Genomic DNA, 15,397 nt, shown 5'->3' with positions numbered 1-15,397 from the left:
AATGGGCCCTCTTGTTTATGTCTAGCCACTAATGCACAGGATGAGAATGATAAGTTACAGCTATTTCCAGCAAGTGATGAGGTTTTATTAAAGTATCACCCACCACTAATAAAGACAAAAGACCAAGGAGAAGAAACAAACTAATCATTGTGTAATATATATCTGAGCAGTGACACTAACATTTGTTGTACATTGCCCGTTCCACCTTTATTTAGTGGCCCCAGAGAAATTTGGTACATAAATTTGCCATATTTTGTGAAGCCCATTCTCATGGATGGGCCCTGTCAAGTTCCCAAAAGCAGAATTTAACAGGGAAAACGAAAGCTAATTCATACTAAAAACAGACATTTTTAAGACATGGTGCCTTATAAATATTGACAGGGGACCACACTGCTGCTCTTTCATGGGGGTGAGTACCTTAATGAAACCATTTACCTTCTAGTAACATCATTGGCTTTCCAAACAAGGTGAGAATGCAAGTGGAGGACTTATGTCTGCACCCTTTACAGAACAGCACAATGTTACCCACTGATCCATTTCCACCAGCATCATCAGGTGTCTTAAAAAGAAATGCTGACCCATGGCTGAAACCTGTCACTTTTCACAGCAGCACTCAACAAGAACTGGGACAATCGAAGAGCAAGTTTTTATGGGGACCCTGTTGCTGCTTTAGATTCTGATGTAATTGAAGAGGAAAGGAGACCCTTCAATGAATCCCAGCAAAATCGCTAATCTTCTATCTGCATGAAAAAAGCCAGGGAGTGAACACAATATCTTACAGAGTGAAGAAGGCCACAAGAACAAGAGAGGGTGATTGATTAATTTATTATTTTTAAAAACTTGGAAATTCATAAACTAGGATAATCACATTCTCCTTCCCCATCTCTGGGTAGTGCCATCATTTTAATAAGCGATGCTCGAATAACAAAATGGAACCTTTATCATGGGGATGCCCTTGTACAACAGGAGGACAAAGGGCTTACAAAGTAAGTAGACTGGCTCAAACTAACAATCACCTTTGCTTTGTTTTAGCAGTTTGCTTACAAGTGAATGGGCTTCTAGGGCTAAGTTATTAGTTTTCAATTCCTTGTAATTTGATACCAAAACATATCAAAAATAATAAGCTAAAACAATATTCAAACCCATATTTTATTGGCTTTATTACACACTTCAATATTTACAAAGTTAAAGTTTAAATGAAAAGTCTCTATTGTATTAAAAAAAATAACTACAGCCCAAATTAAAGTGCCCTGGGGCAAATACATATCAATCAACTAAGAATCAGTGACTGCATCAGGAACCAGGCAGTACTCTGTGTTACAACAAAGCAGTTTATTTGTGATCCGTGTTTGAGACTCTATACATCCTTCACAAATTTAATTTTACATAATCTGATACGTCTCTTAAAACTTAAACTTTGAACTGCTAGACTTTTATTTCCCTAGAACAGAAGGGCTGGTATAAGTTATTTTCCAGAAATGAGGTACCGTTTTCACAGAACTGGTTTCTTTTTTTTTTTTTTTTTTTCAAGTTTTAGAGAACTAAATTTGCATTTGTTAAAATCAAAAAGTAGGAAAGATGTTCTTTACAAATAATTTTGATCAAGTATGTGTTCAAAGAAAGCAGGATAAAAAGGCTTTTTCTCTAACATTCTGTATTGTACTGTATTGTTGTTCAATAGGAATTAGCTTCTGTCATTTGCTAAAAGAATGAGTAGTGGGGAACAGGATATGTTGGAAATTTCATAACGGGTAACAGAACCATTCTCTTGGGTAAACCTACAGAGAAAAGAAACGGAGAGGACTCCAAATAAGTTGTAATACTCCAATAAAAATTTCAGGTAAAAAAATATCTGACAGTAATTATCATTAACCTTTTCCAGATCAGTCAGCCAACATGTATACCATTTTGCAAGAGGCCCACAAATCACTCACAGATCTATTTTGAAATTGCTCTTAATATTTTGATAAATAATATTTTCCACTCTCAAAATCAGGATGGCTACATCTAGGAAGCAATTTCATTGAGTGAGCTGCCATGAATTCTGAAAATCAAAAGCAATGCTATTGAATGATGTTCTAAATTGACTGTAGAAATCCATATTGGTTCTCAATGTGGCATATCACATATTCCAGGAGAAACGGGTTGTCAAGGTTCAAAGCATAGCTTTCCATGCAGACCTCAGCTCCAGCTGGAGCCATGGCCAGGCATTTATTTAACTTCTTAATGGCTATGGCCAATATTAGCATGGCAAATCTGGAAAGATTAATTGCTTTCTGAATTTGTAATTAATACGTTCTTGTGGCCTCACAAACTTCTGCATACTCAAGCATGATTTGAAATCTGCTCCTATCCCTATTCTACTGTTTAACCTACGGAGAAATCACAAAGCAGCAACAGCAGGTGTTCAAGAGCACCAGATGACCAGAGGGAGACCACCCCACATGCAACAGCTTCACAAAGGCCAAAGACATATTTACCTCACAGCCAAATAAAGCATCATTTTAGTAGGTTTGCATCACAGTAACATTTAAAAACCAAATCTTTTATGTGAAAAATGGGGGCATCAAATTTCACCAGCTTTGGAAGTCAGTTATATGGCACATGGGAAAGAGGAGCTTCTGATGTGGGGGCTCAGAGGCCACAAGGTGAAAGTGTAATGTTAAAGGAGGAAAGGGAAGAACAAGACAGAAAAAAAGACCAAGGAAAAACAGGAATGTAACTTAGAATCTAGATACAAAAGTATTTTCAAAGGAAAAATCAAACTCTTAGCAAACCTTTACTGAAGAATCTGAAACTTACTGTACGTCTAAAAGAAAGACACAGATTTAAATATCTGCCCCAAGCAGCAGATGCGCTGGCGCTTATACAAGACATAGTACAGTGAGTCTAGTGAGCCAAAATGTATTTGGATAAATGGACCAGACCTAAATCACAGAGAGGATGAGGTGGTCAGGAGACCCAGAAGCCAGCTGAATAGTTAAAAGCAAATGGCCAAACCCAAAGGAACTAGAGAGTTTGAATTTAGAAGGAAATCTGGGTAAGCTTATTATTGCATTAGTCTCCAATTCCTAGTTACCCAATATGGCTCAGTTCAAAATATGGGGAAGCCTTGACCACACCTGAGTGTGCCAGAAGATTTAAAGGATGTAGCTCCAGGCTCTGCACTTTGCCTAAAAGAAAATTTGCTCCGAATGTTTGACCCTCGTAGCTTCACATCTTTCTAGGATATAAACTATTTTAATGGTCAAACTGGTCAAACTATTCACTTTCTACTTATATCCAGTTACAAAATCAGATGAAGCTTCAGTTCAGCAGTGTTTTAGGAACACAATTTGCATCCAAACAAAAATGGCAAAGCAGATGCGTGAAGAGAAAAAGCACAACGCGAAGGTCTGAGGCTCATGTAGAGGACTAACGCTGAGACTGGCAATATGGGAAGAGCCTTTCCCTTCTGTGTGCATGCACACCCAGCCTGGGGCATGCTGACACACACACTCTTGCACATACACTCTCTCATGCTCTCCTCTCTCAATGACAACACCCTGCAGATGGCTGATTCTATAACATGTAGCACCTGAATAGAAAAAAATGTCTAAAAGCATATCACTGACTCCAAACCTATTGCCTCCATTGCCACATAAACCTCATTCAAAAGTTATCCAAAGGGCCACTGGGGTTCATTTATGCATTTGCTTTTATTTTTTTATTTTAGAGGGGAGGAGAGAAACACCTATGATACTCTAGCATGTACTACAGACTTCCTGCAGTGAGCACTTAAGACTGCTGGTGAAACCCACTATCACTTCCTCTCTAGGGCCAATGATATCCATTTACTTCAACCCCAAAGCAAAGTTATGGAAAAGAATGAAGACTACAAATTTGAAGTAAGCAGTTCCTATTCTTGACTTAAGTTACCCACAATTCACACGGTTCCAAACCAGAAACTTAAGTATGGCTTTATAACTGGTAGGCAGCCAAGCTAGCAACTGGGTATGGCCCTTCAGTAGCCTTTGAATGGAGTATCAGTTGGCTGTAAGAAGAACTACTTAAAATATTTAATTTCAATATGGTCAGAAACAGGCAATTAGAACAAGCAGTCCTTCAATCAGGCAAAGCGGAGAGAAGAGCAACTCCAACCAAACCAAGAACCACAAGGTTGTGGCATTTTCAAAGGGAATTTAAGTTGGGTCACTAGAATGAATAAATCTGAGATCCTCCAATTAATTTACAAAAACCCTAGATAGAAACTGTGCTTTGGATTGCTGTGACAGTCGCTAAGAGGAGATATCAGTAAGACGGTGTACATACCATAGGCAGGGGCAGCTGTGCTGTAACCATATGGTGTTCCATAGCCTAGTGCAAAGAAGAAGGAGGCAGATCAGTCCAAGACCCAGGGCAATCATCACTGGCCCAATTCACAAGCACCACCTGCTCAGCACCCTAGGCCTGAAGGACTTCTTTCAGATGTTCGATGAATGAGAACCACTGCCAGAATGGTCCCAGTCTAGCCACTCTCTGTGTGCCTGCTTAAGATGTGGGAGCTCCTCACCATGGCCTACAAGGCTCTCCTAGATATGCTAGACTCTCCTACATCTCTTTCTCACTGCACTCACTGACCCCACATTCTATTTTAACTATCAGTTCCTTGTCTGTGTTCCCCACTAGAGTAGCAGAGACCTGGCCAACCTTATCCAGCGTTGCATCATCTGAACCTAGCAGAATGTATGATATATATAGTAGCCACTCACTAAATATACTTTGTTGAATGAAAGAATACTTAAAACCACTCAAACTACCAGTTTCTCAAAGTTGGCAAACAGAACTTTCCAAGTCTCTTCAGAAAGTAGTGAGAGAGCAGGCTGAGGTCTCTATGGTCATTAAAACGGGCATATGAGTCAGGTCGTGAGCCCAAGGGCAAGGTCTATGACTTGCTGATATTTCAATTTCTGGCCCAAGTACAGGGTCTCTCTGTAAATGCTGGTGACTTTGACATCAGCCTCTGGTACCTATGAAAAAGGCCCACATTATTAAGTAAAAGCTAGTACAAAGAAGTTTTTATACCATATTAGTAGGGATTAGAAATATTATCTATATTAACAGAAGCTGCAATCTTTACTCTTTCAGTGAAAGAGCTTAGATATAGGTAATATATAAATAAAAATCACTTGGGGCCAGGTGTGGTGGTTCATGCCTGTAATTCCAGCAATTTTGGAGGCTACAGCAGGAGGACTGCTTGAGCCCAGGAGTTAGAGACCAGCCTGGGCAATATAGTGAGACCCCATCTCTACAGAAAAACAAAAAATTAGCTGGGCATGGTGGTGCATGCCGTAGTCCTGGCTACTCAGGAGGCTGAGGTGGGAGTATCACTTGAGCCCAGGAGGTCGAGGCTGCAGTGAGCCATGATCACACCACTGCACTCCAGGCTGGGCAACAGAGAGAGATCATGTCTCAATAATAACAATAACAACTTATTATTCATTTATTAATGAAAAAAATTTATAAAGTAGAACAAGGGCACAAAATCACCATGGCACTTTTACACAGTACCCAAAACAAATGGCGCTTTTTCACATTACAACTCCTTTTTTTTGTAACCATTTCTGCTATTCAGAATGATTTCGTTCCCTCCTTCTCTGGATTACCAACTGCAACTCACCCTTGAGACCAGGATCAATTATCACCTCCTCTACGAAGTCTCCCAGGCTTGCTGTTCTCTTTTGCCCAACCCATGTTACACTTGCATCATACTGCATTGTGTTTATTCAATTATCTGGTCCTACTCCAGGCAGTCACTGGGGCAGAGGCTAGGTCTTCTTTGAATGCCCAGTTCTAAATCTCCTGTTTGAGACAGTGCATTTGAATGTATGCTGAAGAAGTAAACTGCTTTTAGGGAACAACTGAAACAGTTCTGAGGGATGAAAAATTTTTAGTCTACAGTTATAAGTCATTTAACTCAGGCTGAGCGCTCACTAAATCATACACAAGAGGACATATGTAGCTGAAATAAGCAGTAGGAAGAGGAGACAGATCAGAGGCCAAAAAAGAAATTAATGCTTAAAAAAGGTTGGCTATCAAATTTATTCCAGAAAGCAGAAGCTGTTTGGCTAAGGCTGCAGTTCTAAGGATTATACCAAAACCTCCTTACGAAGAAATGAGACCGTAAATACTAACTAGGTCATTAATCAGGCCATTGGAGTCCTGATTCTGACTTCACCTTTTACTAGCAAAGGCGTCTGTGAATGGCACCTGTTATTTAACCTCTCTGAGCTTCAGTGTTCTACGTACAGTAACTGAGTTGCCAGGGGAATTTAATTAAATAATACATGTAAATATACTGACAGCAGTCCCTGCTGCACAGAATATACTCTGCAAATGGCATATAACCTATTCATAATCTAAAGGGACCTAATCTGAATCTTTTCTAGGCTATAAAATAACTTCATTTTTAAAAGCTTTGGGAGACAGGCCTTTCAGGGAGGTCAATGCAATGACACAAGAGAGGAGTTACTATAGAGTAAAGCCTGGCAACCAGCGGCCATAAACAGTTCCTTTCATGATTACTGCCACTGGACCACAGCCATTTACCACTCTAGCAGGCGGTAAATGGTCCGCAGCAACAAGAGACATGACCAGATTAAGCCCCAATAGAACACATCATCAAAGACAAGAAAGATGGTTCATCTCTATAACCTGCCCATCATTGTGAATGAAAGCTTTGCCCTTTCAATAATACATTGAATAAGGCTAAAATTATTAAATATCAGTAGAAATAGTGAGACACACAGAAGACTGTCTTAATTTTAGACACATAAACTATATCACACCATAAGAAATTCATAATCTTTTCCTTTTTCCCCCCAGTGCTCCAGCTAAAAGTCCTAGGAGTTGAGATATCCTTGAAATATCACTCTTCTTTCTATATATTCAATATATCAATTTTGCCTCCTTTATATTCCTCCCATCTGTTCTCTTCTTGTCTCCCCCTATCTTCTTCCCTGCCTCCAGTAGCAATACTATCAATGTCTCTTGCCTGGGTTAGAAGTCTTCAGTAGCCTTTTTTTAACTGAGGCATAATAGATGTACATAGTTCCAGAGTTCATGTGATAATTTAATATACTCATGTAATTTATAAAGATCAAATCAGTGAACTTAGGATACCCATCATCTCAAATATTTGTCCTTTCTTTATGCTAGAACCATTTGAATTCTTCTCTTCTAGCCAGTTTGAAATGTACAATACATTATTGTAAACTATACGCCTTCTAACTGATCTTGGCAATGCTCACACCTATCCCTACAACCTGTTCTTCACACTATAGAAAGACTAACCTTCACAAATAAAGTCTGATCTTGTCACTGTTCTCCTTAGAACCGAATCCATCAAGACTTAACACTGTGCTTTGGGTTCTAAGACCAAAATCCAAATAACGGCCTCCAGGTCTGGAACTGAGTCGTCCAGCTTCAATTCACATCATTCCCCAGTCTCTTCACTTCTGCCGCCCAGTGCTCTCCATATTCCACACATTTTGGACTTCTGCTTCTTCAATTGAGCCAAATTCCCCAACAGCAGCAACACAGGGTCTCTGCACATGCCGTTCCTTCTGTGTGCAACACTCTCCCATCCCAGTCTTCTTTGAGTTAACTCCTATTCATTCTCCAAAGCTCAATTCAAATGTCCCTTCTTCTGGGAAGCATCCAGGGACCCACTAAACTAGACCAGGTTCCTCTGTTACATGCTGTAATAGCAGCATGTCCTTCTTTTTCATCGTACTCATCTCAGTTTCTCGTTGTTACTACTTGATTAATCTATGTCTCACCCTTCAGACTATAAGCTGCATGAGAACAAAATCCATGTCTGCTGTGTGCCAAAGCAGGCATACTCCTTGAGCAGTTCACCTACTAGGATCAGCTTCTAGAAGAATCACTCCAAAGCCACATCATAAAATTTCCCAAATGGCCTAGTCTTATTCTTTCTTAGAGGAAAGCACAAAGTGAACCCTTAGGGATGTTACCTAAAAAACAATGACTGGATAAGAGCCAATCTTCATGACAATTTCATCTTGATCAATATCTACAAGTGGTTTACTTGTCCAGTTAAAAGTACTATACTTTCAATATTGTGAAGAACTTGATTTTAACAAGACAGTTGGATAATCTACTGTTAAAATGACATAAGAATTAGAAGGGAAGGCAGAGAGAGGACATCTCCCAAATCTTCTTTAAGCTATGTGGTGGAATGGAAAGAATATGAACTTTGGAAATGCAAACACCTACATTCAAATCCTTGCTCTGCGGTTTAGTGGTTGCTTCACCCTGAGCTAGCTGCCTTATCTCCCTAAATCCCAGCTTCCCTTCCTTGGAAAATAATTTCTACCTGACGAAACACTGACGAAGATTTAAAACAATTAAATTTAAGTAATTAAATTAAAAACAATTTAATAAGTAAAATTATTTACATGGAAATATCTAGTATATACAGTAAGCTCTGGATAAATGTTTCTTTTTTTTTTTTTTCCTTTGTGTACTTCTTTAGTCTTTGATGGTTCCCAAACATTAAGTTTAGCAAACACTAATAATGCCAGGCTTCACCCTAATTAAGTAACCTCTTAGTAGTTTTTCTCTCCTGTTATACCCAACCTGTCATCTATGTCCTCAATGAATACACCCTGCTCAGACATCCACATTCTCAGTCTATGGAACATCCTTTAATTCCTTGTCAAAATACAGTCCCACAACAAAATGCAACATTGCTCATCTGTCATCTCCCTCCAGGTAGCCTCTCCTCACTCAGCAGATTCCAGGAGAACACCTATGACATTGTGTCAATTCTCTACTTTTAAATTTCTGTGTACATTCACGCCTGTGTTTATATTTCCACAAACCCTGTACAAACTCAGAAAATGAAGGGGATGCTATTCTTTGAATTTTGGCCCAGTAAAGGGGGCCAATCTCTTGCAGTTTGTACTATACCTGGAGCTATGTAGCCAGGAGCAGCTGTTGCCCCAACAAAAGCTCCCCTTGTTAGAGTTCCTCTTCCTCTGCCCCGAACAGCTTGGACTGCTGCGGACACAGCCGTATTCACAACACCCTTTGCCTGTTAAAATAACACATTTTCATTACTGAAAGAAATAAGAACCATCTTATTTCTTCTATCTTCTCTTCAATGCACAACCACTATGAGAAACTGTGAGTACGTGGGTGAGACCATGAGCTGTCTGTGATGTTGAACCTTCAATTTATCATCTGAAAAACAAAAATGATACCTACCTTACAGAGATGTTGAGAACATGCAAATAACTTTTCGCTTGAGTGTCACCCAGAAAGAGTTCATTTTCTACACCAAATTTTAGTAATCAATTTATAACCAAAGTCATTTTAGGCTTTACTAAAGTAATCATACACACTTGGTACCTAGGTTCCAAATCCATTAAATTATCTGCCTACAGGCAGAAAATATCTCAGCAACTAACTACATAGAATTAACTGCAAATCTGAGTGGGGCTAGTGGGGGAAAAACATAAAGGGCTAAGACAGGAGGACCAAAGATGAGGATGCCAGTTCCTGCTCTAAGTAACTGGGACCTCGGGAAGGTAATATGATTTCTTTGAGCCCGATTCCTCTGCTGTTTGTGTATGCATGTATCCACTATTAAATATCTTTTTTTTGTGTGTGTGAGACAGAGTCTCGCTCTGTCACCCAGGCTGGAGTGCAATGGTGTGATCTCTACTCAACTGCAACCTCCGCCTCCCAGGTTCAAGCGATTCTCCTGCCTCAGCCTCCCAAGTAGCTGGAATTACAGGCACCCACCACCATGCCTGGCTAATTTTTGTATTTTTAGTAGAGACAGGGTTTCACCGTGTTGACCAGGCTGGTCTTGAAATCCTGACCTCAAGTGATCTGCCCACCTCAGCTTCCTTTCAAAGTGCTGGGATTACAGGTGTGAGCCACTGCATCTGACCCCATTATTAAACAAATAAATACCACTTTGAAAGCCCCTTCTTGCTCTAAAATGCCATAATCTATGGAAATCTCCCCACTAATTAAAAACGTGGATAATGATACCCACTTTGTTCTCCTTAGAGTAGAAAGAGTAACCGAGAATTATAAAATGAGAATAACGATACTTTGTTTTCCTTACTTTAGAGTAGAAAGAACAAGAGAGAACAAATATAAAAACATTCTAAAAGCGCAACAGATAATACCGTGAGTAGCAGTAAACAAGACTGTTGAAAAAACCCTTTTCCAAACTGAAATTTTAACAAAATCAAAAGGTGTCTAGTTTCAAATTGAATATATTATACTTACAGAAATGCAACAAAAACTCAAGCTAGAAACAAGATTCCCCACTAAAACTAAGGTGCAAGAAAGTGATGCAATGCCTCAAAGCGTACTCTATGATAAAGTCAACAGTGTCTAAGAAGCTGAAAGAGTCAGAATACACATACGCTTATCTCACTCTGAAAATGTACCATCCTTTATTCTTTCCAGGGTAACCTCTACCTCTAGTATGAATGGGCAGGAGACAGTTTCAAGGTTAACTGTGTCATGCACAGGGACTGCCATTTTTGTTTTTCTCTGAAATAAACCAACCCATATATCCAAAATAGATTGTTTCTTGGCCAGCAAGCACATCGAACACATGAGTTTTATAGCTTTCTAGTATTGAAAATGTCTAAAAATGAGTGAACTTCAAGTAGACATCTTTCTCTTTTTAATATGACGTAGTCAAAAGTAGTCAGGAAGCAACAATCTGGCAGTAGCGGAGTGATTCCACACTAATCTAGCTCATGTCTAGTAGAAACAAACTTAACTACCTAATAAATATTTGCACACGGGCTTTTTAAACTAAAATTAACTGACCAAATATAAGAGGTAATATGGGAAAAAATACCATAAAACAAGGTCATAAAACAAGAATCATCTTTCAACTAATTTAGAACATACTTTGTTCTATATTTACCAGAAGATTTTAGAAAAAAAATCTACTTGTTTTCGACATGTGTAACTTAAGGGCTTTAAAAACTTTTTCATCTCAGTAAAAGTAAGTTTCTTCTACCTTTTGGATCCCAGAATGTAGGCAGTGTTTATTATAGCAAATACAAGAAATTTAAATGAATACAAAACAAATTTTAGATGGATACAATATACAATAGTAAAATGTCCATGGCTGTTGGAAGAACCACCTGGTTTTAGAAGGAACCCCTATTGTCAATGACTGTGTTACCACAGGCAAGTATTTCAATTTCTTTGGGACTTGTTCCTTACCTGTAAAATAAGATCAATTCTATCATCCTACAATGGACTTAGCATATACAACAGAACCTAAATATAATGTTTAACGTAGAATTAAACAATCTAAGCTTCCTTTTATCAGTTTAAGCATTTTTAATTTCTATCATATAATATATTCAGATGTTATGTTATTATACCAGGACTCTCCATGAGGCACAATGTGTCTTATATCTACTGACGCAACTCTTTCCCTCACTGTCAGGCATATGGTGTATGACTAGAAAATGTTTTTTGAATGCATAAATGAATGGATGGAAGAATCTCATATCCATAAGCATGTAATTAGAGGGCCATCTTTTCTAAATACCTTGCTAAGATCCTGGACATTCAGTAGCGCTGACATTTTCCAATGTCAGTAATGAACAGAAGCAATACAGCACCAAATTTTATGCGGTCTGCAAGGAAACCCAAAGTAAACAATGCAAAAGGACAAAACTGCAAAGGAACTGGAAGAGCACCTGCAGGCTGATGAAAGCAAAGCCCCAGGTGCTCCTGGCAGCTTCCCCAAACTAAACTGTTTAGAACTCATTAAGGTCCAAATCACCTCAAAACTTGACTTCATCAAGAATGACTTCAACCCTCCAAATAATGCTAATAGCCTCATATATACATATACATATAAATATACATGTACATATATATTTTGTTTACGAAGACCATAGAACAGGTAACCACCAATCAGATTTATATTATTCATGACCTAACCCAAAGCAAAGGTTGCCAAGTCCGAGAAAAAGAAACAACTTCAGAAAAAGCTAAAATAGCACATGGACAGGAAAGAAAATTTAATTCCTGTAACATTTTTCCCAGGTTCTGCAAAGGTTTAATGTTTACTCATACCTGAGGGATAATCTTCTTTTTCTTATTATTTGCCGCATTGGGTCCAGAAAACAGCTTCTCCAAGGCAGCTAAAGCTGCACTCGCCTTTGCCACTTTCTTATTTGGACCTGCGCCTCTGAATTTCTGTCCATCTACTTCTACCTACAATCAAGAATAACACCTTGCAATTACCCCATGCAATTCCTCTATGTGCTTTTAATTTAAATAGATTATGACATAGAAAAACCAAAAATCAAACAGTGCCACAAGAACTGACTCAGTCTAAAACTTTACATGAAGTTCAGGATATCCTATGTCTTTGAGAAGAAAGATAAGGCTAGGTTGTGTCTGGCTACACACCTCCATTACAAAGCGCTTGTCATGGCTTCCACCAGTCTCTGAGATGAGTTCATACTTGAGACCTCTTCTTTTTTCATTGAGCTCCATTACAGGGTTTTTGCCACTTGCTGTGAGGATAGGGCCCTGAGTTCTTACCTATAAGAGAAAGGGAATCTGAAGGTTCAATCAAGTAAGATTTTAGAATATTACATTTCTTGTTAATACAATTATGCCAAGAAGGAGGCTCAAAAATTCACTTTAAAGCACTCAGGGGCTAGAATGAGTCACCTCTGTACACAAATGGCAAAATATCATTAAAGCTATAAAAACTCTACAAGCAGTAAACATTGCAGTCATCTGACCAGCCTTCTTTCGAAGCAGTATTCAAGACCAATGCAACCATGCCACTGTGGGCCACTCCAGGCTCTGCTCTGTAGTGTTCATGATCTAAGAATAATACTTTAAATTACTAATAACGAGAAGAGAACAGTTTGGATTCACATGATGCCTGAGGGTTCATTTTTCTTCTTTAGGGTTAGGAAGAAATAACTCTCAATTTGCGATGTTAGAGGGGAAATGTTCCTATACACCTCTCAGTCACTCTAAACAGATTTAAGGGGACCTAAGATAAAAACAGTTGGCTATAGACTACGGATTCTGAAATTTTAAAATAACAATAAAGGCAGTCACTTCCTACCCTCAAGGAGCTAAAGTGTAGTGGGAGGGACAGATATCATCACTGCAAAATAACGCATGTTAGAGAGCAGATATATGCTATGGAAATAACTGATTTGAGGAAGGATAAGAATAGAAGTGAAATAATTCATGTCAGAGCATGAAGGTGCAAATGAAAACAGAGGCTAGCGTCAAAAACAAATAAATCCACAAAATACAACTATAATTTTGAGAAAGGAGAAACCAAAAGATAGAGCACTTTTTGAGGTCAGAGATCATGTCTGTAATTCCACCACACAAGAAATGCTGAACACACAAAATACATGCCCAAAAGTGTTAATTTTTTTTTTTTTTTTATTTTTGAGACGGAGTCTCGCTCTGTGGCCCAGGCTGGAGTGCAGTGGTGCAATCTTGGCTCACTGCAACCTCCACCTCCCAGGTTCAGGTAATTCTCCTGCCTCAGCCTCCCAAGTAGCTGGAATTATAGGCACCTGCCACCACACTCGGCTAATTTTTGTATTTTTAGTAGAGACAGGGTTTTACCACGTTGGCCAGGGTGCACTCAAACTCCTGACCTCAGGTGAGCCGCCTGCCTCAGCCTCCCAAAGTGCTGGGATTACAGGTGTGCACTACCACGCCTGGCCCAAAGTATTAAGTATTAATATATAAACCTAATGAAAATCAAGATTCTATCAGTAAAGTATCCTGTGCAGGTTTGATAAGTGGTTAACGCTTTAGAGGTGAACCATCAAAGGACAATTTTTAAGGACAAGTTTAAAAACATCAATAACATCAATAAACATCTTTTCCTGATGGGTTTTTATAATCTGCATTTTTTGAATTTCAAGGCAAATTTCTAGTCACTGTCTTTAAAAGATAATGAGTGATTTTTGAAACTAGGTCTATAGTAATCACTCTATGCTTTCCAAACCTGAAATCATGTCTACAAAAATGAGTCGTCATAAAAAATCTGAATTTTAATAAATTACTATTATTCTAAATGAGGAAATAAATAAGGGCTTTCTTTTCTCCTTGCTTCCCACCATTACTACAATATACAGAAACAAAATATAAATGTAGTCACTACCAAAACTTTTTATGTCAGTGTGGCTCCTACTAGCACAGCCCACACTGCTCTCTTCAATTACCTTTGTACTTAATGGTCTGGACCTCATAATTAATGAGCCCTTTTTTTTTTTTTTGAGACGGAGTCTCGCTCTGTCACCCAGGCTGAAGTGCAGTGGCATCATCTCGACTCACTGCAAGCTCCGCCTCCCAGGTTCACGCCATTCTCCTGCCTCAGCCTCCCGAGTAGCTGGGACTACAGGCGCCCGCCACCATGCCTGGCTAATATTTTCATATGTTTTTTAGTAGAGACGGGATTTCACCATGTTAGCCAGGATGGTCTCGATCTCCCGACCTCATGATCTGCCTGCCTCGGCCTCCCAAAGTGCTGGGATTACAGGCGTGAGCCACCACACCCAGCCCAGCCCTTTTTTCTTTTAATAGATATAACATTGTCAGCAAAACAACATCTTGACCTGTGACTGCCACCTGTAATGACTGGTCCCTCTGAGCAGCCAGCCATGACATCATCTGTCCTCTATAGCATCACACGAAGTGCCAAGTGTGGCTTTCTCAGGCTTCAGCCCCATCAATCCTGTCCACACTGGCCCACTTGGCACTTCTTCAACATTTACTTTCACAACTCAAAGTCATCATACCTCCTCTTCCTTTAGTCCAGAATGCTTTCTCTTCCCCACACAGCAAAACTCATCATCTGAAGCCTTGCTGTTCTGCGTGATTGTGTAAGCGTATGTCTAAGAGTCTCACCACCCCTTCCTCCTTCAAGATTTGACATGATTACATTCATTTTGCCATCACAGTGCTTATCGCATTATATTGCCATTTGTTATAAACATGTCTTTTTACCCTTTTAGCCTGGGAGCAGCTCTAGGCTCTGCACACAACTTCTGCAACACTTGGCACTAAGCAGGTATTAAAAGGGCTTTATGGACTGAAAAAAATAGTTTACTAATTAAGTCCTTAATAAATACTTATTCGTACAAATGACAAAGTAAACATTTTTTTTATGTAAGCTCTTGCTGTTACTTTAAAGCTAAAGTTCTTTACATAGACTGCAGTAAACATGGGTTCCATGAACTCCCCAATGTATTGTGTATACTCAGTACTTGGATTTCATCCCATTCTATTATCGGTGACAATAAGTTCACAGGTCAGGACTTAATTAGGGTCTGAGGTACATACT

The 15,397-nt window shown here is 39.1% G+C and overlaps 1 protein-coding gene across 6 annotated transcripts in view; it reads right to left on the bottom strand.

Annotated features, from left to right (window-relative positions):
* STRBP (spermatid perinuclear RNA binding protein) overlaps positions 1-15,397 on the bottom strand; it is a 150,572-nt gene that overhangs the window by 14,328 nt on the left and 120,847 nt on the right. For 4 of the 6 annotated variants that reach the window (XR_013404579.1, XR_013404580.1, XR_003722988.2 and 1 more), the window contains 4 exons: positions 12,475-12,609; positions 12,136-12,276; positions 8,974-9,097; positions 4,312-4,356 (listed from right to left, as the gene is read on the bottom strand). Coding sequence is in view for 3 of the 6 variants with exons in the window: in XM_028834225.2 (XP_028690058.1) it covers positions 4,312-4,356; positions 8,974-9,097; positions 12,136-12,276; positions 12,475-12,609 (445 nt within the window). In the remaining 3 variants the exon portion in view is untranslated. 6 annotated transcript variants of the gene reach the window in all.

The sequence above is a fragment of the Macaca mulatta genome, chromosome 15, assembly GCF_049350105.2.
Source record: "Macaca mulatta isolate MMU2019108-1 chromosome 15, T2T-MMU8v2.0, whole genome shotgun sequence".
Classification (NCBI taxonomy): Eukaryota; Metazoa; Chordata; class Mammalia; order Primates; family Cercopithecidae; genus Macaca; species Macaca mulatta.
Note: the sequence above shows the minus strand (reverse complement) of the source record. Positions and strands in the feature narration are given on the sequence as shown.